The sequence below is a fragment of the Sebastes umbrosus genome, chromosome 13 (assembly GCF_015220745.1).
Source record: "Sebastes umbrosus isolate fSebUmb1 chromosome 13, fSebUmb1.pri, whole genome shotgun sequence".
NCBI lineage: Eukaryota > Metazoa > Chordata > Actinopteri > Perciformes > Sebastidae > Sebastes > Sebastes umbrosus.
Genome location: NC_051281.1, coordinates 6,919,025 through 6,946,801, shown reverse-complemented (window position 1 = coordinate 6,946,801; position 27,777 = coordinate 6,919,025). Strand labels below are relative to the sequence as shown.

Here is a 27,777-nt window from a genome sequence, read left to right as displayed (position 1 = left end):
TTATTTGATGTTATTTTCTGAACTATTATATGTGCGTATATTTGTTTGGCATCGCTTTTATGTTAACATGTGTTCTAATTTTTTAATTCCATATTCAAATTATGTATGCGGTTGAGGTCAGACAGCAACATACAATGTAAATATAATAATAATAATAATAATAATAATAATAATAATAATAATTTAAGTTGAAGTTGAATATTGAATATCATTGTGCCTATTATGGATTATACAAGTAAACTATGTTTTATAATTTTTTTATTCCATATACAAATAATATATGCAGTTGTAGTCAGACAGTAACATACAATGTAAATAATAATAATAATAATATAATAATAAATGAAAATTATTTGATGTTATATTCTGAACTATTATACGTGCATATATTTGTTTAGCATCACTTTTATGTTAACGTGTTGTAATAAAATAAATTAATAAATAAAACAAATGTCACGTGTCGATGACGTTTTTGGTAAACAAACGCTGAGCCAATCACAGAGAGGCAGCTCGGTCAGCTGACAGCAGCTTCCGGTACTGTAACGTCACGTGTTGTGTGTTGTGTTGTCAAAATGGCAGGACACGAACATCATCATCATCATCACTTCTCTCTGTGTTTCTGCGATTTAATGAGGTAAACTTTCTTTCTCACAGTCTCTCTCAGTGTCACTCAGCTGATGAAATGTTATAAACAGCAACAAGACCGCAAACTTTAGCCTAAGTAGCAGCTAAGTGGATAATCTCAAAGTGAAACTACAGATGTCTTGGTGTCACATCTAAGGTTACTCACCCAGTCCTCTGTCTGTCTCCTCCCTCCTCCTCCTACTCAGGTTGTTGTGGTCCCTGGTGGTGCCCTGCATCTACCTCAGCCTGGTCCTGACCCTGGTCCTGCTGCTGCTCCTGCTGGGGGTCCGGTTGTGGCTGCAGGGCCGCCGCAAGGCCCGCCGGGATCAGGACGGCGGCGGCCCCGCGGTGGCTTTCTTCCATCCGTACTGCAACGCTGGAGGAGGCGGGGAGCGGGTCCTCTGGTGCTCCCTGAGGGCTCTCATGCACCGGTACAGCTGTCTAACTACACCACCTATTTACACTGTAGGGCCATGTGTACACACTTGTTCCACTGGGGAAAGTACATTTACTCAAATACTGTACTTAAGTACCATTTTGAGGTACTTGTAGTCTGCTTGAGTATTTCCATTCTCTGCTACCTTATACTTTCCACTGGTGGAAAGTAAAGTACATTTACTCAAATACTCTGCTTAAGTACCATTTTGAGGTACTTGTAGTCCACTTGAGTATTTCCATTCTCTGCTACTTTATACTAGTAAACTTTCCATTACTTTACATATGGAAAGTAATAAAGTACATTTACTCAAGTACTGTACTTAAGTATAATTTTGAGGTACTTGTAGTCTGCTTGAGTATTTCCATTCTCTGCTACTACAATTCCACTACATGTATCTGACAGCTGTAATTACTGAACAGCTTCAAATTAATAATACAAAATATAGTCAACCAATAAATTACGATATAACATTATAGATTAATAAACAAATTCACACCCTACCCAGCAGTACATAAAGCCATTAAAAGTAGCTCCCCTTTGCCAATATTAAATTGATGAAAACATTAGTTCATCAATTATTACAATCCAATAATATAATATATATTATTCTGAAATGGGCCATACTGTATAATGAGTACTTTTACTTTCTGTACTTTAAAAATATTTTGATGCTTATATTCTCTGGACTGAGTTTCATTTTAACATTTTAATGCATGACTTATTTAATATGACTTAATGCATGAAGTATTTCTCAATATAATATTACTGCTTTTACTTGAGTACAAGTTCTGAGTACTTTTTCCACCACTGCCTTGTTCACATACTGTGCTTTAGTGTATTTTTGGTATTTATCCTGGTTTGGTCTAGAAACCTTAATTCCAATGAAGTGAGATCTTAATACTACATAATACAATAATATTGTAGACAATAGTGTTCTTCCATCTGTGGAAATTATGTTATTTTTGCAACTGAAATTAAAGCAATAGAAATAGTAGAAATCACATAATAACCAAATACCTAAACAAGTATAAATCACTGAAACTGATTTTTAGTGTTTTCCCTCCTCTCCCCAGTTACCCTGGCGTCTCCTTCGCAGTTTACACTGGCGACCAGGGAGTGACCGGTGAGGAGATTTTGGAGCGAGCCCGACAGCGCTTCAACATCACGCTGCCTCGACCAGTCACCTTCATCTTCCTGCGTCACCGCTCGCTGGTGGAGGCCAGTTGTTACCCTCACTTCACCCTGCTGGGACAGAGCGGCGGCTCCATGTTCCTCGGTAAGGCTGCGCCAGAACACGACTTATAGTTAATCCGTTTTTTATAACTGTGATTTCAAGTACATTTACACTGTATGTGTGTGTTGCAGGCTGGGAGGCGCTAACGGCCTTTGTTCCCGACCTGTACGTGGATTCAATGGGCTACGCCTTCACCCTGCCCATCTTCCGCTACCTGGGAGGCTGTAAGGTGGCAAGCTACGTTCACTATCCCACCGTCAGCACCGACATGCTGTCTGCGGTCAGAGAGAGGAACCCCAGGTAACACTGCACGCACGCACGCATGCACGCACGCACGCGCACACACACACACACACACACACACACACACACACATATTCATATTCCTATAAAACCACACCAACCGTCTGTCTTCCTTCTGTTTTGATTCCAGATTCAACAACAGTGACTTCATCTCCAGAAACCCTGTGCTGAGCGCAGTCAAGGTGGTGTACTACTGCTGCTTCGCCCTGCTGTACGGCTTGGCCGGCTCCTGCAGCGACGTCATCATGGTGAACTCCACCTGGACGCTGGGACACATACTGTCTCTGTGGCGCTCCCCGAACCGCACCAGCATCGTCTACCCTCCCTGCGACGTCAGGGCCTTCCTCGACATCCCGCTAGAGGAGGATGATGAAGAGGAGGGGGAGGAGGGCTGGGAGGAGCTCGGACGGGAGCTGGGGAGTGAAGAGGACGGAGGGGACAGGAAGTGCCAGTCCATCGTGTCGGTGGGTCAGTTCCGGCCAGAGAAGGACCACCGGCTGCAGATTCGGGCGTTTCACAAACTGCTGGACAGGAAAAAGGAGGGGCACGGGGGGCGGGAGTCTCTGCGGCTGGTGCTGATTGGTGGATGCAGGAACCAGGAGGATGAGGACCGGGTGCTGATGTTGCGGGGGCTCTGTCAGGAACTGGATGTGTCCGACCGCGTTGACTTCAAACTCAATGTGCCCTTCGAGGAACTGAAGAGAGAGCTGATGGACGCCACCATCGGTCTGCACACCATGTGGAACGAACACTTTGGTATAGGTGAGGACAACACGCCACCTACAAAACAAACACACACAATGTTACATGTTGAATGTTGGTCATGTTAAAATGATTATAAGTCAGGACAAATTCTAAGTGTTCATCTTTGAAAGGGAACAGATATTTACTGATTTTGGTGCTTTTTATCATATTTGTCTTTCACCAAAATATCTACTGGACTTGATTATGTTTCACTGTTTTCTAAACAAATTATCTCTGATCATTTGAAATACATCAGTTCTGTGCAACAGAGGATTTCTTACAGTGATTGTTTTTTGTATAAGATGAGCTGGTTTGGACTTGTACCCTCTCTCTCTCTCTCTCTCCAGGTGTGGTGGAGTGTATGGCTGCAGGCACCATCGTCCTCGCTCATAAGTCTGGAGGTCCAAAGCTGGACATCGTGGTGCCGTATGAAGATGGACAGACGGGTTTCCTGGCCGACAGCGAGGACAGCTACGCCGCTGCTATGGAAACCATCCTGGCGCTATCTCCATCGGCCAGAGTTGAGATCCGACGTAACGCCCGGCGCTCTGTGGAACGATTCTCCGACCAAGAGTTTGAGGCTTGTTTCCTCGCTGCCACGGAGTCTCTGATGAGTAAACTGGAGCGATGAGGAGGAACAGACGAGGCCCGGTGTCCTCCAGGGACCAGGACTTTATTTAAGATTAATTCTGCTACACAGATAGTATATAAGATGAAGCAGTAAGAGTCATATCTACGTTTTAAAACAAGCCAAGCTTCCGACGCTGTTAGTAAAGTGTGACACAGTGCCTCCTTACTAATTGATCGATGAGGCAAAAACAAAAAAATACATTTCCAGTGACTTTGCATGTGTCGAGCAACAAAGATGAAGGGTTGTTCAGTATCAGCAGTTCTCTGTAATGTTTGCAGTGTCCAACGTCACTGTTTGACCAAGCTGAAAGCTCCCCCGTACAGAAAACCTTAACAGAGTTCCAGTGACTCAGCTTCTGTCAAACAACAGAATATAAAAGTCACATTGTGTTCACCATTTAACTGTCGGTGTTGATGTTGATGTGACTGGAAATTTGTAATCACATTATTCCAAGTGGGAAGTTACATTTACAAGTGAAAATAGATTTTGGGGGTGTTTGTTTTCTTAGCAGGTGTTAAATGAGAATATTATAATTAATTTCATATCACTGTGATATATGGTCCAGGAACTGTTGAGCTTAGCACAAAGGCTGAAAGCAGAGGGAAACTGCGTAAAAAAGAAAAGGTTTGTCTTCCATCTGTTCTAAAGCTGTCTTTTTTTACATGTTTTATCTTCTAGCAAGCTAATGACCAATACATCTAGAAATTCCTGGGTTTTGTTCAGCAGTTTTTGGTCAAGAAACAGCTCCAGTATTTTGGCTAACTGCTTGGTAAACTTTACTGTTTAAATACACAAGATAAAACATGTAAATCAGACAGCTTTGAAGTTTTGTTCTCTTTTGATTATGCTAGGCTCGCAATTTCCCCCTGCTTCCAGTCTTTGTGCTAAGCTAAGCCAAACACATGCTGGACTTATCTCAGTACTGGATGCACAGAAATTAAACTGATGTGAGTTTTCTCATCTGACTATGAAGCACATTTCCCCAAATGTTCTTTTAAGGCGTTTAATTATATTGAGAGTAGTTACATTCCAAACAGCTTTTTATTAGACACCACTGACGCCCACAATTGATTGCTAGTGTGGAAGAGTTATAGAAAGTTAATACTGGTGTGATTTTGATTATAGTTTATTTATGATGATGGTGTCATCTGTTTTCCAATTACTGATTGATTCCTAAATAGATGTAAAGGGGTTTGCAATGTTATTTTTCCTAACAAAGTTACAGAAATTAAGACTTTTCTTCTGGTGTTTTCTGTGCACAACGAAGGAGCGCTTAAGGTGATGGCCAATCTCTCTTTATTTAAATGTTGTTTCACTTCCTGCATTCCTGTTTGTAATGAGGTCCAGGCACGGAAATATGATAATGTGTGAAATTAAATAATCTTTATTTTGAAAGAGGCATTATTACTATTTAAGTATGTCCATGTAAAGAGGATGCTCTGGGAAACTGGAATTCCACTTAAACAATACTGCAATAAATGCAATCATCAAACACTTCATATTCACTGCTTGATGTGTGCTGCCAACCTGTGGCAAGAAAGAGTTATAGCACAGGAAAGGTACAAACAGTACTGCTGCTTATTAAAGAATACCTTTCATTTAACTCTATCTTCTGTACAAAAGTGAAGACTAATAGTAAATCCCATGAAAAGACCAAAACCATCAGTGAATGTAAGTAGAACAAGTTTTGTGTGCATTGAAGCCTGATATATCTTCTTCCTCTACCATAAAGCTCCATTGTTGTCCAAAAACTATTAAAACATATCAGTGAGCCTCACTGTTGCTCTGGGTGACATGTTCCTTCATTACCATGAACACACACACTGTAGTTTACTTTGACTTAATCCCACAAACATCATCCTGCTGCCCCAAATACTCACTAGAGCACCAAATGTGGATTAATCCGCCACTGAAAATGCGCTATTTCTTCCTGTTTGTTTGATTAAAAACTACAGCGACCAGCTGTTTTGGGAAATTACTTTGCCTTTTTTTATTTTTTTAAATGAAGCTATATATTTGTGTTTTTAAAGATTAACGTCTTCAGTAGGAACCAATCGGCTGAGAGACAGGACAGAAATATATTGAGAGACGGACTAACACATTGTTGGTTTTGTTTTTTTCATGGGATTTGTTGACAGCAAGAAATTTATAGAATAACACCAGACTTATCCATTAAAAAATATAAATCAACAGACTAGGAAACCTAAAGACTGGACTTTCAGAGATGCTTTTGTAGCTTCAGTATGCTTCAAACAAAGTGCTCGTCCGATCATTCAGTCTGAAACCCCACCGACTGGAGAATTAGCTGCACCAGCTGTTCGTTGACATGCATGTTTTCTTGATAGCAGCCTTCTTCACTGCCCTTGTTAACGCATTAATGTGCTTCTTTACTGTATCTTTATAGACCAATGAAGACTGTAGACACTACTACTGTAGACGCTACTGTCTCCTAATTTAAACAAGGCAACTTTGTCAACATCCTGTTAAAGAATGATTTCTTTGTTGCATCAGTCTTTCAGTGTAGATTACATTGAATTTAAGTTAATAATAAGTGAAGGGACACTTAAGTTACCGCTGTCTTTGTCACTCAGAATAAAGGGTTGAATGTTTGTGAGCACTCAGGTCGCATGTTGCTGCTTATTTAAAGTCGTGTTATCGTCCGAGTGCTCGGACTGACCGTCACGTTCTTCAGGCTCATTGGAAACAACGTCTGCACGTGAATCCTCAACCTCTGGCTGGATCTGTTGAGAGTCTGCAGCGCTCACTGCACCTACATCCTCATTCTCCTCCATCCCATCATCGTCTGTGTGCTCTGCCTTGTCCGAGCTCCCGTCTTCCATCACAAACAGGTTCTTCATGGAGTCTGCCACCGCTTCCCTCAGCTCGTCCTCCGACTCCTCAAAGTTCCTGACGAGAAACAGGAAATAAAAATGATCTTTTTGTGGGAATTGATCAATACGCATGATCAACATGTTTGTAAGTAACGACGATGTAGGTCAGGAGGATGCTCTTAAGTTCCTCTGCTTGTACAACATTTACAGGCAAGCAAAAATCAGCCATCTTAACTTATTCAATTTTTACAAACTAAATTATTAAGGAAAACATTCATGATGAAATTTGGGTATTGTTGAAAGTAATATTAGGTTATGAAATACCCAAGACTTGTTTTCTGCTTTATTTATGTAACCGAACGCGGGAACATACACAACATGAAGACAGATATCTTGTTAAAGTTCTGTATTAGCAGCAACCGAGAAGGCAATGAGGGGTGACTGAACGTTATCGAAGAGATATACAATATGTTCATGTTCTGAGAATTCAACTGGAGTTCAATAAAAAAGTGGAAAACTTATAAAACTCATCACAAGGACACCACCGAAACATGTATAAATATGAGAGATAGATCTAAATTGTATCTTTATGTCGTTTACCTCACCCACACTAATTATGATGTTTTACTATAATTATATTCATAAGAAATTAAGAGGTACAGAGAGCAGTGAACAGAAGGAGGTGTTGACTTACGTGTCGTCATCATCTGACCTCGGCTCCAGACGCTCTTCATCCATCTCCACATCAGAGTCCTCCTCTTCCTCCTTCCTCTTCTCTTCCTCCTTCCTCTCCTCTTCCTCCTCTTCTGCTCTGTCCTCCTCTGGCTCTGAATCTGAGAGTAAACACAGTTTAGTATGTCAGATTTTTTAAGCGATTGTTCTAAAAATCTTAAAGCGTTTCCTCAGGTTTTCTGTCTATGTCGTAAAATAAATTATTTAGCTGAACACCTTATCATTTAAACCATTATTCTCTAACTGTGATGTCTGTTAATCAGTCAGATGTCAGTGAGAGTGAGTGAAGTCTGACCTGCAGTCACTGAGTTCAGAGTTGATGATGTGAGTTCAGCCTGAGCAAGAGCGTTCAGCAGGGTGTTGGGGGGGTCGTCGGCCCACTGCCTACGACCTGCCGCCTCCTCACCTGAGGGGTCAGGAGACATACATGGGTCATACATACTGCATTGTCATGGTCAAGGCTGACCGTCTCTTGGTTGTGGCTTCATATTACAGACATGAGAGTGGTATCAATCTGAGCATCTCAGAGAGAAAGCTAAAAAACAGATTTATCAAATGTCAAACTATTCCTTCAAAGTAAGAGAAGACAAGGAAAGCAGAGAAAAGGAAAATAAAGAAACTGAAGAAAATAAACTTTGAATTTCTGAAACTTTGGTTGTTGTTAAAAGTTAAATATGGAGAGAGGAGATGAAATGATGAACAGCTTTGTCACTAACTAATAATAGATAACTAAAAATTACAATATATGATTTAAATAAACTTTTGGGCCTCTTCACTCAGATGTTTTACAGATGTACTGCACCTTGTTTAACCTCGACAGTGGTGTTGTATACGGAGTTGACGTCCATGTTGGCGAGCGCGTCCAGCAGAGTCTGAGGAGTCCTCTGGCTCCACTCCCTCCTCACCTCCGACCAATCCCTGAGCTTCAACTCCTCCCCCTCCTGGAAGCTCAGAGTCTGGTTCAGAGGGTCCACTTCCTGTTCGGGGAGTCAGGGACAGAATGAGAGAGAGAGAAGGAGAAGAAGAGGGGGTGTGAAAGAGAAACAGAGAGAGTTGTCACTTACCTCCTCCTCCTTTTGTCTTCCATCACACTCTTTCTCCTCCTCTTCCTTGCTTCCTTCCTCTTTCTCCTTCTCTGCGTCCTCTTTCATCCCTTCCTCATCTAACCGGATCTCAAACATGATTCCTTTCTGCAGAAATGACAAAACAAAACAAGCAAATGACAATCAAACTCTAGATTACATCTTCATTATCATGGTGCTGTTAAATCCAAAGGGGCCATCCTCTGAGAGCAGGAATATCCACAGCACATCATGTCAATCTGGCAGGGAGCGATCAAGTTGTGTGCCGTTAAACAAAGTGTTTGACAAACCAACTTCGATGATTTTAGGTGTATAGCGGGCTGAAAACTGAGCTGCTTATTTGGTTTTTAATGCTATTCTACATTAAACAGAGAAATTAGTGATTAGAGGCTGTAATACCAGGCTCAACGACAGGTCTTACTCTTGTGTTAAGACATCAGCTCTGACTGTCTGAGCTGAATATTTAGTCTAGTCACCTTTTCTCTGTGTTTTCTCTCCAGCGCTCTCTTCTGATCTCTGTTCTCCCCTCCGATCTGCCTCAGAGCTGCTTCGATGTCCTGCAGCAAGAGCGAAACACAGGAAGGACATGCTATTAGAGACTAATACATTACTTTTTTGTTGATTGTTGTTCGAGGGGCACTCAGAGCTTGTGGGATGAACATGACTTGTGAGGTTTATTCTGAAACAACTCTGGATGTCACTGAGGAAAAAAAAACATAGTGTTCAAAGAAATTAAGGAATATATCACCAAATGCAAAGGTGTGTTTTGTTTTAGTTTATTGTGCTATAAGCTGTATATGGCTACATGGCCACTGCATTTTATTGAGTTAAATTTGAGAGTATTTATTTATATCATGCACTATGATCTTTATTCTAATGTTTAATCTGTTTCATCCTATTGTATCATATTTTAATCTTCTATTATACTTTTTAATCCTTTTATCCTATTTATGTGTTTTTATATTGCCTTGTGTTTCTTTTATATCTTGTCTACTACCTTGTTGTCTCATATAAAGCACTTTTAATTGACTTGTTGTTGGTGCTATACAAATGTAATAGTCAGACCTACACAGATTTTTTTTTTTTTTTGACAAATTTCACCACAATCTTATATAGAATTGATTAATAACAAAACAATCTTTTGAGAGTATCTTTTGCTTGTTGGTTTGCTTAACAACATGTTTGCTGACTGGAGTATAAAAAGTAATTATGGCCAGAAAGAGTGTGACTCAACTGATTTCTTGTCAATATTTACCTGTGCAGGTGGAGCTCTCTGCTGTTCAGGTTCTGGGTCTCTGGGTTTCTCCACCACAAAGGTTCCATGTTTGTGTTGTGGCTGAGGCTGACACATGATAGAATGAAAATATATTAATGGTTTACTCTGTCTCATTAATCATGTTGATAAATTCACAATGACTAAGCGTTGCTGTTATTATCTGGGCTGATAGGAGGAGCTAATGTCTGTTCTTAGTGTGCACATTCAGACTGGATCAACATTACAGGAGGAGGTGGGGGATGAAATATTCACTGTGTTCCTCTGTAATTTAGCTCGTCATTCCGGACTGCATTTTAACCATGGTGAAATTACAGGATATCGTGGTCTGTAATTGACATTCAGCAGGCAAAGACAAAAGCCTCCCCAGGGGGGCATCAGAGAGTTGAAGGGAAGGCAAAGATACTGCAGGAGGTGAATTTGAGTCAAAAATCCCACTCCTTCTCAGAGTTATAACTCAGTCCATCGCAAATAAACGTCCATGAATCCACTTAGAAATCATAGAAAAAAGACGCTTCAGAACTTGCTTGACAATCAACACGTTTTTAAGTTTTCTTCAGGACCAAAGTAATCCAGTGATAGTTGTCTTTACATCTATGGGTGCAATACAAACAGGAACTGCTAATAGCTCGTTCACCATACTTTAACAATTTGACAAAATGTAAACAAATATAGGCCAAAAACAAGATGCTCAGCAATCCTTCCTCTCATGAACAAAGGTTAGAAAGTATTTTAGTGAATCTCCAATTTGAGGGTGCTAATCCACCATTATATAATTTGAAGTATGTATAACTATAATGATATATACTGTATCATAGCTGTACAGTACTGTGATGTCTTCAAGGATCACCAAGATTACTGGATAAAGAGGGCTGCAGGAATGGTAAAAATGTACTCTAAAATCAGACCTAACATTGCTGAATTTCAGCCTTTGGAATTGGACAGACCTCATCAAACCTGAATGCTGAATTGGAGCCTGAAGTGGAATAACGTTTTTGTACCTCTACTTCAGCTCTCAGCCTCATCTGTCTCATCTCCTGGTGATACCGCTGTCTGATGAGATCCAGCTGACGCATGTACTCCTGCACACACACACACACACACACACACACACACACACACACACACACACACACACACGCAGTATAAAGTTGCAAAAAATATAAATACTCAAGTACTTCAAATTGTACTTAATACAGAACTTGAGCAAATGTACGTAGCAACTTTCCACCTCTGTAAAGCCAACATGTGGTTCAAAGCTCTAGAGCTCTGTGGTGTAGAAGCAAAGTAATTTTTTTCCTGGATTTCTGTGAAACACTGATTTATATCTGCATAGATTTTATACCATTCTGAATGTTTTGCAAAAGCCAACTCCCCTTCTACACATTTCATTCGGTCTTCACTAAATTTGGTACTAAACATAATTGAAGGATTCTGAAAAAAGTCACAGCTCATGAGCTCTAGTGTTGTCCCTTCACTATGTTTGGCGTGTCTCCTGTGTGTCCTACCTGCTGTCCTTCCTGCCTCTTGTCCTGAGGTGCATGTTGGTGTTCAGGTCGTCCCACTTCCTGCTCCTGACCACTGGGCTTCCTGTTGCTCTCAGCTGTACACGGACGCAGACCCTGACGGGCAGAGAGGAAAGGTCAAAGGTTAGAGTTGCAGTGGAACTCTGCCTTATTTTATTATAATTAATTTTTTAGAGTTTTAAATTCTCCAGATACTGACTTTAAATTTCTCTTTTCAATGCTACAGTTCATACCCTCCCTCACTTGGTCGATAAAATGTTTTTGATTGTTACTCTGAATGAGATCGAAAAGTTATTCTCCTGTTGTGGTTTTGCGCGGCACAACTGACGTTTACAGGTTTGAATCATGTTCCTGTGTGTTGTTATTATGTGTTGAAATTCAGGGAATTACTATGCTCCCTCAGTGATTTATCTAAATTGGAAGGAACCTTAATGAATTGACAGCTAAAATTATAATCCAATAATCAGAAATATGTTGTAGAGTCAGTAGAGTCAGCATGTGTGAGTAACAGAACAGACGTGTGAAGCTGCTGAGCTTCATCGTACCAGCTGTTTCTCTGCTCTCAGCTTGTACTGGTTGGCCTCGTGTCTCCTCTGCAGGTATTCATTACGAGCAGCAGCCACACTGAAAGACAGGTGAGGGGGTGGTTTATATTGTTAATAATATAATGTTACAGGTTTTCACCAAACTCTATTATGACAATACATCGCAAATTAATGTTGGAAACACATTGTTGACTTAAAGGAATAGTTCAACATTTTGTGAAATAAGCTTTTTTCCAACACAACTCTCATGTCTGATTCGTCAATTAACAGAACATTTTCAATCATAATTTTTTGCCATTTGAAGTCATTTTTCAAGCAAAAATGCCAAACACTGCCTCGTTCGGGCTTCTCAAGTGTGAAGATTTCCTGATATTTTTTTTTCTTATGTGATTGTTAATTGAAAATATTTGAGTTTTGGATGATTGGACAAAACAAGGAGTTTGAAGACGTCACATTGGGTTCTGCGAAATTGTGACGGACACTTTTCACTATTTTCTGACAGTTTATAGACAAACAGTTTATCGATCACCCAAGAAAATAATCCACAGATTAATTGATAATGAAAATATTTGTTAGCCCTCGGTGGATGGTCCCTCACAGCTGGTATGGTTCCACAGTGTGGTCTTCACATCGTTCTCTTTCTCTCTCCTGAGGAAGAGGAGGGGGAGGAGGAGGAGGAGGAAGAGGAGGAGGAGGAGGAGGAGGAGGAAGAACGTCCTCCTTTTTCCTCCTCTGGAAGGCGTCCAGCTGGGCGTAGTGGTGCTGGTAATGGCCGACTGGCTGCTGTCCATTAAACCTGCATCAGTAATAGTTTTAGGTCAAAGTCCACATGTGAAGCTCATTGAGAAGTCACAACATCACTGATAACTGAGAGATTTTCATTCATGGAGTGAAGAGGTTCATTTTATGACACAGTCGATCTAATTCACCTCTGGTTCTGCTGCCCTGCAGCTTCTCTCTCTGCAGCTCTCTGATGAAGAGGCTGCAATCATAAATTAATGTAGTATTAGAACAATAGAAAGAAGAAAAACAATAGAACGATCCAAATATATATAAGAGGCAGACTTCAGAGGAGGCAAAGATCTAAAAAAAAGTCTGAAAAAAAATATCTGAAAAATGTCTGAAAAAAAAGTCTGAAAAAAAATATCTGAAAAATGTCTTTAAAAAAAAGGTTCTGAAAAATGTCAGAAAAAAAAGTCTGAAAAAAATGTCCGAAAAAAAGATCTAAAAAAATATCCGAAAAAAAGTCTGAAAAATGTCTGAAAAAAAAATATCTGAAAAAAGTCTGGAAAAAAAATATCTGAAAAAATGTCCGAAAACAAATATCTAAAAAAATGTCCGAAATAAAAAATCTGAAAAAATGTCCGAAAAAAAGTCTGAAAAAAATATCTGAAAAAAGTCTGAAAAAAAATATCTGAAAAAAAAGTCTGAAAAAAAATATCTGAAAAAAGTCTGAAAAAATGTCCGAAAAAAAAGTCTGAAAAAAAATATCTGAAAAAAGTCTGGAAAAAAAATATCTGAAAAAATGTCCGAAAAAAAATATCTAAAAAAATGTCCGAAAAAAAAGTCTGAAAAGAAATATCTGAAAAAAAAGATCTGAAAAAAGTCTGTAAAAAAAGTCTGAAAAAATGTCCGAAAAAAAAGTCTGAAAAAAAAGGTCTGAAAAAAAAGTCTGAAAGAATGTCCGAAAAAAAAGTCTGAAAAAAAGTCTGAAAAAAAAGATCTGAAAGAAGTCTGAAAAAAAGTCAGAAAAAAAAGTCTGAAAAAAAATGTCTGAAAAAGAAGTCTGAAAAGACAGTCTGAAAAAATGTCCGAAAAAAAATATCTAAAAAAATGTCTGAAAAAAAATATCTGAAAAATGTCTGGAAAAAAAATATCTGAAAAATGTCTGAAAAAATGTCCGAAAAAAAATATCTGAAAAAATGTCCGAAAAAAAATATCTAAAAAAATGTCTGAAAAAAAATATCTGAAAAATGTCTGAAAAAAAATATCTGAAAAAAGTCTGAAAAAAAAATATCTGAAAAAATGTCCGAAAAAAATATCTAAAAAAATGTCCGAAAAAAAAATATCTGAAAAAATGTCCGAAAAAAAAGTCTGAAAAAAAATATCTGAAAAATGTCTGAAAAAAAATATCTGAAAAAAGTCTGAAAAAAAATATCTGAAATAAGTCTGGAAAAAAAATATCTGAAAAATGTCTGAAAAAATGTCCGAAAAAAAATATCTAAAAAAAAGTCTGAAAAAAAAGTCTGAAAAAAAATATCTGAAAAAAGTCTGAAAAAAAAATATCTGAAAAATGTCTGAAAAAAAAGATCTGAAAAATGTCTGAAAAAAAAGATCTGAAAAAAGTCTGAAAAAAATGATCTGAAAAAAGTCTGAAAAAAAAGTCTGAAAGAATGTCCAGAAAAAAAGTCTGAAAAAAAAGATCTGAAAAAAGTCTGTAAAAAAAAGTCTGAAAAAATGTCCGAAAAAAGTCTGAAAAAAAATATCTGAAAAATGTCTGAAAAAAAATATATCTGAAAAAAGTCTGAAAAAAAAATATCTGAAAAAATGTCCGAAAAAAATATCTAAAAAAATGTCCGAAAAAAAAGTCTGAAAAAAAATATCTGAAAAATGTCTGAAAAAAAATATCTGAAAAAAGTCTGAAAAAAAAATATCTGAAATAAGTCTGGAAAAAAAATATCTGAAAAATGTCTGAAAAAATGTCCGAAAAAAAATATCTAAAAAAAAGTCCGAAAAAAAAGTCTGAAAAAAAAGATCTGAAAAAAGTCTGAAAACAAAATATCTGAAAAATGTCTGAAAAAAAAGATCTGAAAAATGTCTGAAAAAAAAGATCTGAAAAAAGTCTGAAAAAAATGATCTGAAAAAAGTCTGAAAAAAAAGTCTGAAAGAATGTCCAGAAAAAAAGTCTGAAAAAAAAGATCTGAAAAAAGTCTGAAAAAAAAGTCTGAAAAAATGTCAGAAAAAAAAGATCTGAAAAATGTCTGAAAAAAAGGATCTGAAAAATGTCGGACAAAAAATGTCGGACAAAAAAAGTCTGAAAAAAAAGATCTGAAAAGACAGTCTGAAAAAATGTCAGAAAAAAAATGTCTGAAAAAAAAGTCTGAAAAAAAGATCTGAAAAATGTCGGACAAAAAAAGTCTGCCTCTTATATTCGGATCCTTCTATTGTTTTTCTTCTTTCTATTAGAACATCTCCTTTCCATTACAACACCTATATATACTGTATATATATGGTACAAGTGTTGTTTATAAATTATTATTACTTTGTAGTGGGCAGGAGTGTGGGCTCTGAATGGGACTCTCCAGTCTGGTTTAGCAGACAGTCTCTTCACTGCGGCCCCGGGCCTCTCTGCTGCTCTGGACTTCTGTTTCTTCTCTGGATAACAGGAGAGAATAACAAAGCATGTAAAAATGCTGTTTTTAGATATTGTTGTCACTTTGAATGTCAGTGGCGTTCATTTACTTAAGTACGAATTCAAGGTACTTGTACTTTTTCCATTTTATGTAACTTTATAATTCTACTCCACTACATCTCAGAGTCAAGTATTTCAATTTTTACTCCACTAAATTTATCTGACAGCTTTAGTTACTAGTTACTAGTAACCATGTATCTCCAGATGTGTTGATTTAGATTTTCTTTTTATAAACTGATGGATGAAGCGTTCCTTTATGTGTAGAGAAAATTCTCCCACTTCTCAAGCTAAATAAACTAATTAAAAAGCCTCTTGGATCAGCTAGAAAATGCATCGTCACAAAGCTTACCAAAGCAGACCAAATAAAAAAAGATTACTTGCTGAGGGCCATGCACGAAGGAGCGCATTTATCTTTTCATCTCGGGAGCTGCCATTTCTATGCAGGGAATCAGAGACTTTAATGCTGTCAAAGTTTTTTCACTTTGACTCGGCACTGATCGAATGCACGTACGAATCCCTTCTCCTTCAGTTTATCTCCAATGACTTAAAGGTCACTATTTTTGCGGACTGTATTTAGCAAATTCTGTGTGTTGTCTTTGACCCAGATGTCAAGCAAACTTCGGACTTCTACAGAAGTCCAGGTCAGTCTTCTCCCACTCATGTTAACCTGTCGCTTACCTGTGTCCATCTCAACAAATACCCGCACAGGCAGCCTGTGTTTTGGTTCACTTGGAAGCTGGCATGCGGTCTCAGACCGGTTGTTTTGGTCCACACCAGAGTATGATTACTGTGTTCACAACCACCCAACAAACCGCACCAGAGTTTGATTAAAGCGGACTAAATGTTGATTTACATTTTACTTAAATACGATTTTGAATGCAGGACTTTTACTTGTGGTGGAGTATCTTCCTAGTGTAGTTTTAGTACTTTTACTTTATTTAAGGATGTGAATACTTCTCCTTCCACTAGCTGCTGTACACATATTGTACATGTGTACCCATAGGTGGCATGAGTTCCCTGTTTAGTTCTGCTCTTCCTGCTCTTGTTCTTCTGTCTGAAACTGATTAAAAATGCCAAAAACGGCTCAAAGTTTGAATTAACTAATTTTAGTTTATTGTTCAAAACAAAGAAAGACACGCAAAATATCAGAGCTGTCAGAGCAGAGATGAAAGATGAAGACAAATGAGTTAGGCAACCATTGTGAAGCAGACTAGCAAGTAAAAACAGACACTCCCTCAATGTTATAAGACTTTGTGTTCTGATGTTACCAAAACACAAAGCATGCCAAGATGTGACGCGATCACACTCAGTCCAATAACGATCCAGCTCGTCTCCCGTGGAGATGGAGTGATACGACCGAGGAGAGAGTCGTGTTTCCCTGCAGTTTATCAGATGTGTTGAAGGACAGCAGCTGGAGCTGAGCCAGTAGCAACAATGTGGGATCAGACTGAACATGTTGTCAGTGAACGACCAAGAGGTGGCGCCAGAATCCACAATCAACACATATGATGAGAACCGAAACCAGTTAAAGATTCCATTTCTGTCACTGCTGTTATGTTTGTTACTATCTGTGTTACATATGTGTTATATACATATTATTTGTATATGTATGTGTGTGTGGCGTTACCTGCTGCTCCTGGTCTTATTCTAGCAGCCTGAGACACTGCTGCTCTGTTTCGATGCAGCACCGTGTGGCTGAACTCCTCCTGCATCACCTGCACACACAGGAAACCACACACACTTTTATACATCTATACTTCTGAGCAGGGAATGAAATTAACAGCTGCCACCTGCCAAATACAGGGTAAATGTTGGCTGTTGACTTTACTTTTTTTCCAGGGATATACCCAATATTCATAAACTATAATCAAGTTGCTCAAATACCTTAAACCTTTCACTGAATTGACTTATCGGTGAACCAATCAGATTCATTACCTGTGGGTCCAGGTGTTTGCTGATGTGTTTCTCTAAGAAGGGACGCCTGAGGACAGAGGTGACTGAAGGACGGTCCCGGGGGTTGACCTGAAAAACAGTGTGTGCTGCAGTATGTTTTATCTGCCTGAGTGTCTACTGTAGACAATGGAAGCTTCCTTATGTGCAGCTCAGACTGATATCCTGTACAGCTGCTCAAACAGTTTCCTGACATTCTGACATTCACACTTTCCTCTTTAAGTATATTTGTTTTGCAGTTTGAACTCAGAGAACTTAGCAGGTGATTAAAGGAAGAATCTGCTGGAAAACTGTGAAAATGTCAGACAATCCTTTAGGTAAACCAGCAACTTCTGACGGATGTTACAAATGTAACAATAGTTTCCCGTCTATACTGGTTTTAATGGCTCGTCCTTTCATAGAAATAAACTCTCTTTATGGTTTCTGAAGTTTGATAAATACAAAGTTAACATAGCATTTTGAGAGTGTTACAACTCAGATACAGACACATTCATACTCCCACCCTGTGCAATCACTGGCAGGAATGTAGGGAGTTCAAGTGCAAGTCCAAGTCATCAGACTTCAATTCCAAGTTATCAGAGTTCAAGTACGAGTCATAAGAGTTCAGGTCAGAGTCATCAGAATTCAGTTCGTGAAATAGTCAAGAAATTGAATGTATTGAAACATGTACATAAACATTAATTTCACATTTTTTTTCGCGATGATCAGCAAGAAATCAATTCTTATGTAATCCACGTAATTGTGAACCGGGAAGTATAAAGAGCGGCGAACGCTGCATAGGGAGGAGGTCGGAGTGGATGGGTGGGTCAAAAAACACAGAACTTTCGCCCGGATGACCGCCGTTCATGTCCCATGTGAAACCAGAAGTCAACATTGATTTATTTGTCACATAAATTTCTTACTTAAGTTACAAACCACGATCTTTTCCTAAGCCTAACTAAGAAGTTTTGATGCCTAAACCTAACCAAGTCGATCTTTCCTGAAACCTAACTAAGTAGTTTTATTTAGAAAAGACTGGAGCAGAAACTGACATGTGCGTCCCGTGTTGCTGGATATTCGAAGGAAAACGCACAAAAAATACGTTGTTGAAAGTCGTGCTGAGCTTTATGAAAAAAAAGGGAATTTCGTGTCTATGTACACAAATCAAATAAATTAAATTTCGTGACTATTTCACAAACTGCCTTGAGACTGTGTTGCATACCCACACACTGTAAAGAGCAATAAATAAATAAAGAGCGTCGGACCTTGAAGAGTTGGGTGACCAGCAGGCGAAGGTCGTAGGTGTAGCGGCTGGGTACTGGGTTATAGCTCCCCCTGCAGATTTTACTGACCAGCTGGCGCAGACTGCTGCCCTCAAACTGCAGGTGAAGACAGGTAGATACACACACACCAGGATTGACAGCTCCGCTTTGCGTCAGGCCGAACAACGCCCTTTAGCTGTTGCCTAAATAAAAAAGCTGTTGCCATTTAGCTATTGCTTAAATATGTAAGTCAAGTGTTTGACTTGGATTTGTTGAGACAGTGACAGTGCATGATGATATGTAGATGTTAAAAACGGTGTGCATTTGAACAATAAACATAAAATAATGGAAGTAAGTGGATGTTTTAGTGAGGACTTTTAAAAAAAATAATTCTTAAATTAATTTTTCAGTAAATTTTGGCATTTTGTGCTTTTATTAGATAATGATAGTAGAGAAATTACAGGAAACAAGGGAGAGAGATGCAACAAAGGGGTCTGACTGGATTTGAACCAGGGACATTGTGGTTCATGGTCAGCATCTTCACCACTGAGCACCAAAACAGCCATTTTTCACTATTTTCTGACAATTTGAAATAAAAAAAAAACAAAACAATCAGTTAATCAATTAGCTGATTAAGTTGCAATATTTGTGTTACTCATTTTGCTCTACTGTGTAAGTGCCCTCTGCAGGCTAAAATTTGCATTAATTCTAGCATTAGCTCAGCATTCGTGGAGCATTGGAGGTTACAGCTGTGTGTGTGCGTCCGTGCGTCCGTGCGTCCGTGCGTGCGTACGTACGTGCGCGTGCTGGGTGTGTGTGTGTTGGGTGTGGTGCAGCTTACCGGATGCCTCAGGGTGCAGAGTTCATACAGGACGCAGCCCAGAGACCAGATATCCCTGCAGAGAGGACACACACACATTTGCATTATGATGAAGGCTTTTAAAAGCAATCTGACATTAATTTAACTATAATACTTTAATAGACAAACTGCCTGATTTTGTTATATCACCCCCAGATGTCCTCCAAGCTCATGTTTTGAAACTCGACAGAATCAGGGAGTGTCTGTGAAGTCACCAAGCAGCTCATTTAGTGCATCTTGTGTAACTTGACATATTTCGTGTTGAAACAGGATGCTGGGGCAGGGCCTAACATTATCTTCTGTCCCCCTGAGATAAAGTCATAAACGTCCAGAAACAAAACCATAATGCCAAAATCCAGAACAGTGAAGTCTCCATACAGAACGCAGCTACTGACAGAAACATCTAGTAAACACTTTTTCAGTTCTGGAGTTATACGACAGCTTTGGCATTTTCCTTTTTTGGCAAGGAAGCAAGTATGTACATGTGTGCGCGTGCTCTTGCACTTCTATCTTTGTGAGGTCCTACTAAAGTTTTAAACCATGAGAATGAGGACATATTCAGACATTGAGGACATTTTTGTCCCTTCTTCAAAAGACCATTTGAGAGTTTAGAATTAGGGTTAGGTGAAGGTTAGGGTTAGGGCCTAAGGCATAGATTATGTAAATGAGGGTCTCACAAGTACAGCAATCCAAACATGTCTGTGTGAGTGTGGGAAAGAGGAAGTAACTTTGACCTTGGTTGTATCAAAACAAGAGCGCAGAGGAGAACAGAGCAATGATCTGTCTAAACACACAGAAAGAGAGGGTAGGGAATGATAATCAGTTTGCATGTGTGTGCAAGTTTGCTTCACTTCTGAGTTTCCTGTTAGCGAGTATGTGTGTGTACATGTTCAAATGAAACACCCCTCTGAGTGAATGTACTGCAGTACGACCAGATTGGAGGACAGTATGATTGCAGAAGCATTCACCCCTATCTCAGAAAAATAAAAAGGGGAAGCTCCTCTCTGCACACAGGGTCAGCGTTCATTTAGTCCATTTTCTAAACCTATCCCCCAAACCGTGACTATCCAATCATAGTTTAGACACCGTTACTGGGCACAGCAGGCTGTGTTGAAGCAGTGTGCATGGTGCTGTTGTAATAGAGATGTTCTGCTTTTAAAGAGTTTGGTTTTAGTCTTTCCTTTCCAAAACTGAAAACAAAATGGCAAAAGAATTTATGTGCTTTAACCTAACCTTCAATTGTTAGTATGTCTGGCTAACTAACTTGATAATTTAAAAGGCAGAGTGGGTAAAGGTACTTTCATGGGAGAAGAGTTGGCAACACTGGGCTCGGTTTTTCAGTTGGATCATTTTTAAAACTCTAGTGTACTCTTGTTCTCAAGATCGCCCACGCTGCCTTTAATAAAGTTTATTTATTTGTATTTGGGGAAGTTAACACTCCAGCAACTCCAGCTAACGTTTACGTGAGATAGATTTGGCAAACACAATAGTTAGTCCTCATCCTAAAAGCCTTTGCTATTGTTATATATAACAAGCTAAGCAGCCAAACAGGGTCATATCTTGTACACTAGGACTAACTATCTCGACCCTGCAATACAAAAACAAAGCTGTTTCCTCATTTCCATGTCTTCAACATGAATCATCAATTTATGAGAATGATGATGTTGTTCTGTTACGATACTGTCACTCTTCATGTGAAAATTGCTTTTGTGGTTTGTTTCAGCCAACAACATAATGAGCAACAGAACGTTAATCGGTTAAAGATCTCCTCGTTGTTTCTGTAGTTGACAATTCACAGGAACCTCCCTGAACTGACCAGAAGAGATGGACTTCACCCAATTGGGACTCAAAGCAGATGGAAACAAACAACAATAACACTCTGTATTATTTCCCCTCTACTTTATTAATAATATAGATGAATTGTATTCTAACCATAGTATACTATTTTGGCAATTAGTATACAATAAATCAATATACTTTAGCATTCTGTACCTTCAGGAACTGATATATGACATGCAGCCAGTCAAACTGTGACTTAAGGAAGCTGCTGACTATTTCAAATTAGTAAACTTCATAAGGAGAAAAGTTTTTTTATAAATTCATAATTTTTTGCTTTCTTAGATGTTTCTCTTGACTTTCTCACAACCTTTACCATCACAAACATTAAACCGTAACACCTTAACCTCCCCTATTTAGCATTTATAATCAGTATATAAATATTTAATACATTCGTTATAACACACTATAGGCTATACCAATATCTTTCTGTCTGAGTTCGGCCCTGATTTTTGTATTTTATAGAAACATGACTTTGATTGTGTCAACTATGAACCACTGCAGTTCATTACAGAATGAAAGAGATATCGAAGAAAACCTAGTTCAGGTTGTGGGTGTTGTGCAGACTGATGGCGTTACGTACGTCTTGTTGTTGTATGGTCGACTCTCGCAGATCTCCGGGGAGAGGTAGTACGGTGTCCCAACACAAGTCCTGGCCAGCTCCATGGTGCTGCACAGCCACAGGTCACAAACACAACACACTTAGTCAGGGTTCAATATGTAAAGTCACATAAATGTAAAAATCACTCCTCCTATTCATACCGGATATTAACAGACCACTACCTAACATGCTTCCAATGTAAGGGATGGAGAACAAAACCCACAGGCCTCTCCCCGTGCAAAATCATATTGCAAAGTTTATCTGAAGATAAAATGAGGCTATAAAACCTTCATGTGAGGAGCTAAAAACACCTTTTCTGGCTAAATATCATCAGACTGCAGCCCACTGAGATAGCCAATAGGTAAGAAAGAGACATGCTAATAGGAATAAGCCTATTGCTCTTCAACAAGCATAACTGAAAAATGCTATTTAGGTGCTTGCAAGTTGGCTAAGTTGCAGCTAGCACATTAGCCACCCTGCAGTCTGAATACAAACTGTCCAGTCAAGTTCTTCATCCCAAACCGGGAAAACAATTTGTTTATGGAGCTGGCTTTGTGCCCGGGGACATTGTCATGTCGAAGCAGGAAAGAGACAAACACAAACTGTTAAAAACAATGTTGGAAGAACACTATTGTCTAAAATATATTTGCACCTTTCCACCACTGGTTATCATATCTTCAAATAGGAAACATAAAAAAATACATGCATACACAGTGTGGTATTTACAGGACACAAATTTGTTCCCCTTTTTTCATTATTTCCCCAACCTGCGTGTTTACACGTCCTGGTCGACAGTTTGTGGAATGATAATGACTTGTTTGGAGGTCTTCCATGTGTTACAGAGCTCTCAGTGATAAACAGCTGCACTCTGTGTGTGCGTGCGTGTGTGCATGTGTGTGTCTGTGTGTGTGTGTGTGTGTGTGTGTGTGAAGATGACACTGACTTACTTATTCAACATTCTTGCGATTCCGAAGTCCCCCAGCTTCGCTTTCATCCCTCCGTTGGTTAGGAAGATATTCTGGAGCAGAGGGAGAGCGGGAATGAAAGCATGTCTGTGTTCCAGCAGAGAAACAGTGACTGTGCATGTATCGTGTGTGTGTGTGTGTGTGTGTGTGTGCGTGTGTGTGTGTGTATGTGTGTGTGTAAACAGATATGATTGATGAAAGATAGTGATGGCTGTGAACAGAGACACAGTCTATGGTCAGTTGTGTTGAGTTATTCTGGGAGTTGGCACACAGCGAGGTCTTTGTTCAGAACAATAGAGAGTTCAGCCTCAAAATCCCCTGAACTCTGTAATGGTAATACTCGTTAATTAAATCATTTAACCTCAGGGTCTCTGATAATGTTGTTTACCATGTGCAAGTTGTACTAGGAATGCATGATGTACAGCTCCATTAAAGTCATAGTCAACTCAAAATCGTGTTAGTATCAAAAACTGTAGGCCTGAATGTGGCTGTGAAATGTTTCCAACAGCAGCTGTGATCAGGATGATTTTAAATACATGGCTGTATTCAAAACCACCTACTACTACTGAAGAACGCAGTATGCATCCTCAGTAGTATGCAGTACGAAACTGTTAAATCAATTTATTTTGCAGTATGCTAGGTCAGGCTTTAGCCTTAAAAACAGGCTCTTAAAGCACTGGACAAAACAACAAACTCATACCAATATTGCAATATTATCGAATTTATTTGTTTATGACCAATGTTTGTTTACTTTACAAGATACTGCATGGTTTAAATGATTTATTCTAACAGCTCATGGTGAAGTAAGACCCACAGGATCATCAATGGAAGGAAACTGCAAATATAAAACATTGCTGGACAACTGCTTTTTCAGACACAGCAACAAAACAGAGGACTGATATCCCTACTAATATTAGAGTAATGTTAAAAAGGGTCAAGTTGTCTGTATCTCTCTGCCCCGTCAGAAGCAGCTCTTTCCCTCACCACTGCCTGCTGCTCTGTAGCCATTCTCTGAGCGTGGCTGGCCGACTCTCGAGCGAGCTATGCCTGCAGGCGATCGCGGAGCATTTCAACTCCAAAAAGGCAGATAACCACAGATTCCCATTAATTTTATGATGGAAATTTGTGTTGTGATATTTAAACAAACCATCCGTCAACAGGGAAATAAAAGCCCCTTGTCTACGAGACCGGTCTCTTCAGAGAGCTCCAATGTAATGTGTTGGTAATGTGAGTTCATTTTGTTTTTATGTTTTAACTAGAATTCTGACCAGATCTTACACATTACACCTTAAAGTGTAACTGTTGATTAGTTGATGAGTTGATTTGGCTGCTCGATAGAAAATTAACAACTATTTAGTTTCAAGCAGAAATGTCAAACATTCTCCAGTTGGTCTGTGGATCAGGCAAAACAAGCAGTTTGAAGACGTCACTTTAGACTCTAGGTACTTTTCTCTGTGCATTTTTCACTATTTTCTGATGTTTTATAGATCGGATGATTAATCCATTAACCGTAAATGTAATGACATGTTAAATGATGAAAATAATTGTTAGTTGGAGCCCTGAACTGTTTATCTGAGTAAATAGAGCCACTGAGCTCAGTGTATCTCAGAAGGAACCACACAGAGTTTTACCTGAACGTGTGTTTGTGTAATGAAGTGGCTACCCATCAGTCCCATCAGTCCCATCACACTTCTGCTCACTCAACCCTCATATCTAACAACATGAATGAGCTGCTTTATAAAAGTGAATGAAGTGTAAGTGTGTGCATCAGTGAAGCGGGTCAGATACCTGAGCTTTGATGTCTCTGTGGAGGATCTTCCTGTCGTGGATGTGTTTGAGGCCGAGGCAGATCTGAACGAACCAGTCCACAACCTGAGGAACACACAGCTCAGTTTTACTCTGTGAGTGAGTGTGATTAAGTCCAATTATTATATTTATTAAGACCAAATGACTTCATAATGACAGAAACATGGGGAGGATCCTCACTTAAAAGTCCACCTCACCTGCTCCTCTTTGAAGAAGATTCCTCTCTGCATGTTGACCTTCTTCATCAGATCTCCTCCGTCACAGTACTCCATCACTATATACAGGCTGCCTTTCTCTATACACACATACAGTAAACATTATAAATAGTGAGCAGAAAGACATGATCCCATGTGCATGAATAGTGTTACACTCACCTTGAAATGAGCTGATGAAGGCGACGATGTTCGGGTGTTTCATCTTCGACAGCAGCGTCACTTCTTTGTTGGACGCTTCCTTTTCCTTCGCTGACATCTGAGCAGTGAAGACACTTTTAATCCAACAGCACAACACTTTAACCTGCTACATGTGCAAATGAACACTAACCTAAAACAACAGGATAACAACTGGTTACTGCCTAATTAATGAACCCTCTGATATCATGTTTTTCAGATCTTTGGATTTGTTTGATATTTTGGGATGCTGCATAGTTTCCTCTATGGAACTTTCTTTAAAACTAATATCTCATTAATTTGCAGCAATCACTGCTTATTGACTGTGAACTTGTGCAGGCCAGGAGAAAACCCCACTCTTCTGGACATATAAACATGGACATACCTTCTATACAGAGTTAATTTTTAATCATACATAATAAAACCGTTGTACCTTTCTGAGGTTGATCTGTTTGACCACAGACTGTCTGTCTCCACCTCCACCTTTGTCTCGAACCAGGAAGGCTTTACCAAACGCACCCTCTCCAATTTGACGGATGACCTCATAGTTGTTCATAACTCCTGTAAGACCTGTAACAAGAAATACAAGAGAGTTTATACACTGAAATGTGAGAAGAGAAAGTTTTTCATGTGTTTTTGTTGCTTTTATAGAAAATTGCAGAGGCGGCACAATGTCCCTTATTGCTATTGAATGATAATCTACCAGAATGTTATTTTTCTTGGTTTTGACCCTCAATATAGTGTGACAGGATTAGGGCTGTAACGAATGAATATTTTCATTATCAATTAATTTGCAGATTCTTGTCCACAGTTAATGATTTGGTCTATAAAACATCAGAGAGCATCACAACTTCCCAGAGCCCAAATGTCTTGCTTTGTCCAAAAACCCAGAAGTATTCAGATTACAATTATATAAAACAGAGAAAAGTAGAAAATTCTTACATTGGAGGAGCTGGAATCATCAAATATTTGGCAAATAAGAAAAAATTTGCCAAAATGCTCTGCCAATGGTAAACAGTGTATTCTCCTGTTTGAATTGACTCTTGTTTTGAGTTGTTTGGTGGATTGGATGATTGAACTCTCTATCAGTAACAAGGAACAAACAAGACATATTGGCTACAAGAGTCTATTCTAACAGGAGAATACACTGTTTACCACTGGCAGAGCATTTTGGAAAATTGTTCTTGGGCGCTACCCACATAATCAGCTGTGCTGCTCATCCCACAAATGCATGATCCTTACAAGTTGGACATCATTTTGAAGGTAAATAAACAGGCTTTCCAGCGATGTAAAAAACAATGCCAATTAACATTGTAACAACAGAGAAAAAATCAACCAAACACAAGTTTCTGAACTTTTTTTTCCCAGTTTAGTTGCCAATTCCTTTTCTGTTAATCAACTAACTTTAAATTGATTAAAGGGACTATTTGTAACTTTGTACGCGCATAAATGTAGCGGGTCGGCACACATGCGCGCTCGCATATGCGCGTTCGCGTGTAGCCGCTGTACCCTCCTCCTCTGCCTGCTCGCCTTCACTCAGACAGCTCAGCTCGCTCCACCTCTAGACGTGAACACGCGCTCACTACACACTGCAGAAGAGTTAGTTTAGTTCTGAGAATATCTAGTGAATGTACAGGGGACGTTTGTGCAGAAATAACTGCTGCAGCTCCTCCAGACCAACAGAGGTTTCCCGTGTCTTGTGAAGTGACGGAGCTCTACAGAGATTTACGTTGTCTTCTCGTTACCGACCGGGTGCCGGTGTCTCCTCTGCTCTCTCCGGCTGCGGGCGGAGAGAGCAGAGAGACACGCTGGAGAGCCCCGCTGCCTCAGCCTGCACTTAGGCAAGAAAAGCCAACACTAGGATCAGATCTAAATCATGTTCATGGAGAGACCTTCGTCTGGTCAGCTAACATTACTGCCAAGCAGCTGAAATATAGAGTGATATTGTGGTTTTAGCTGACTTGTGTCGCCTCACTGTTTTGAGTGATGCTCGTTCAGGTATATTTAGAGCGAGCAAACGCGACGCTGACTTTCGTTGATTTCACGGCCACAGGTGTCGCTGTTAAGAAGCATTTCTGAAAGTTACAAATAGTCCCTTTAATCGACTAACGTTAATCATTTCAGATGTAGGCTTCTTGTGAACTGTTGGATAGTTTAAGATGTCACACCAATTTAGTGTAGTAAAAAAAAACTATATTTCGAGTAGAAGTATATAAAATAGCAGAAAATGTAAATACTCATGTTAAAGTAGGCCCCTACAAGTAGCCTAAGATACATCAAAATTGCAGAGTAAATGTAGCCTAACGTTACTAAGTTACTTTCCACCACTGTGATTAATCAACACAGTAAACTAACTGTGGTAATTTGACATCATCTGGTGGTTAATTCAACGTTTATATGAACTATAAAACTCTTCCACATCTTTCAACAGGGACAAGCCATGTCCAGGCGGAAGTAGCCCGTCGCCATGGAGACAGCCGTTGCCATGGAGACGGATACACCGGGCGGCTAGCTCCATGTTAGCATGCTAATAATAAGTTCACTTTCAACAATAAAAAAAGCTGTTTTCCCCTTTTTAGTATCAGATAATAATATCTTGTCTTACCTTTTACAGAGTTGTGTTGTTCTCAGAAGTCACATAGTGACACAAAAAGCTGCTGCAACGAGTTTAAACTGATGAGATGAGTTAAAGTGTCTGTCAAACAAGCCATCTCTGTTACAGACGGCAGTGCGAGGGGGAACCGCAAGGTATGC

The 27,777-nt window shown here is 39.2% G+C and overlaps 2 protein-coding genes across 3 annotated transcripts; one reads left to right on the top strand and one right to left on the bottom strand.

The window, feature by feature from the left end:
* The first annotated feature begins 489 nt into the window (after window positions 1–489).
* Window positions 490–5,469, top strand: LOC119500071 (GDP-Man:Man(3)GlcNAc(2)-PP-Dol alpha-1,2-mannosyltransferase-like). The gene is made up of 6 exons (XM_037789511.1): window positions 490–634; window positions 831–1,055; window positions 2,137–2,339; window positions 2,429–2,597; window positions 2,731–3,362; window positions 3,692–5,469. The coding sequence occupies exons 1-6, from the start codon at window positions 573–575 to the stop codon at window positions 3,973–3,975; spliced, it is 1,575 nt and encodes a 524-aa protein (XP_037645439.1). The 5' UTR covers window positions 490–572; the 3' UTR covers window positions 3,976–5,469.
* Window positions 5,344–27,777, bottom strand: LOC119500069 (serine/threonine-protein kinase Nek5-like). Of its 2 annotated transcripts, none has more exons than XM_037789507.1 (24): window positions 27,629–27,777; window positions 25,457–25,593; window positions 25,009–25,105; window positions 24,832–24,929; window positions 24,617–24,700; window positions 22,811–22,881; window positions 21,846–21,932; window positions 19,409–19,463; window positions 18,571–18,684; window positions 17,312–17,398; window positions 17,004–17,091; window positions 15,227–15,339; window positions 12,894–12,946; window positions 12,563–12,760; window positions 11,965–12,043; window positions 11,402–11,515; window positions 10,841–10,975; window positions 9,876–9,962; window positions 9,097–9,177; window positions 8,603–8,728; window positions 8,341–8,515; window positions 7,834–7,944; window positions 7,501–7,639; window positions 5,344–6,882 (listed from the first exon to the last, which is right to left on the bottom strand). In XM_037789507.1, the coding sequence occupies exons 2-24, from the start codon at window positions 25,577–25,579 to the stop codon at window positions 6,594–6,596; spliced, it is 2,604 nt and encodes an 867-aa protein (XP_037645435.1). In that variant the 5' UTR covers window positions 25,580–25,593; window positions 27,629–27,777; the 3' UTR covers window positions 5,344–6,593. The 2 variants fall into 2 exon arrangements, with proteins under 2 accessions (XP_037645435.1, XP_037645436.1); XM_037789508.1 differs by having other exon boundaries at window positions 10,895–10,975.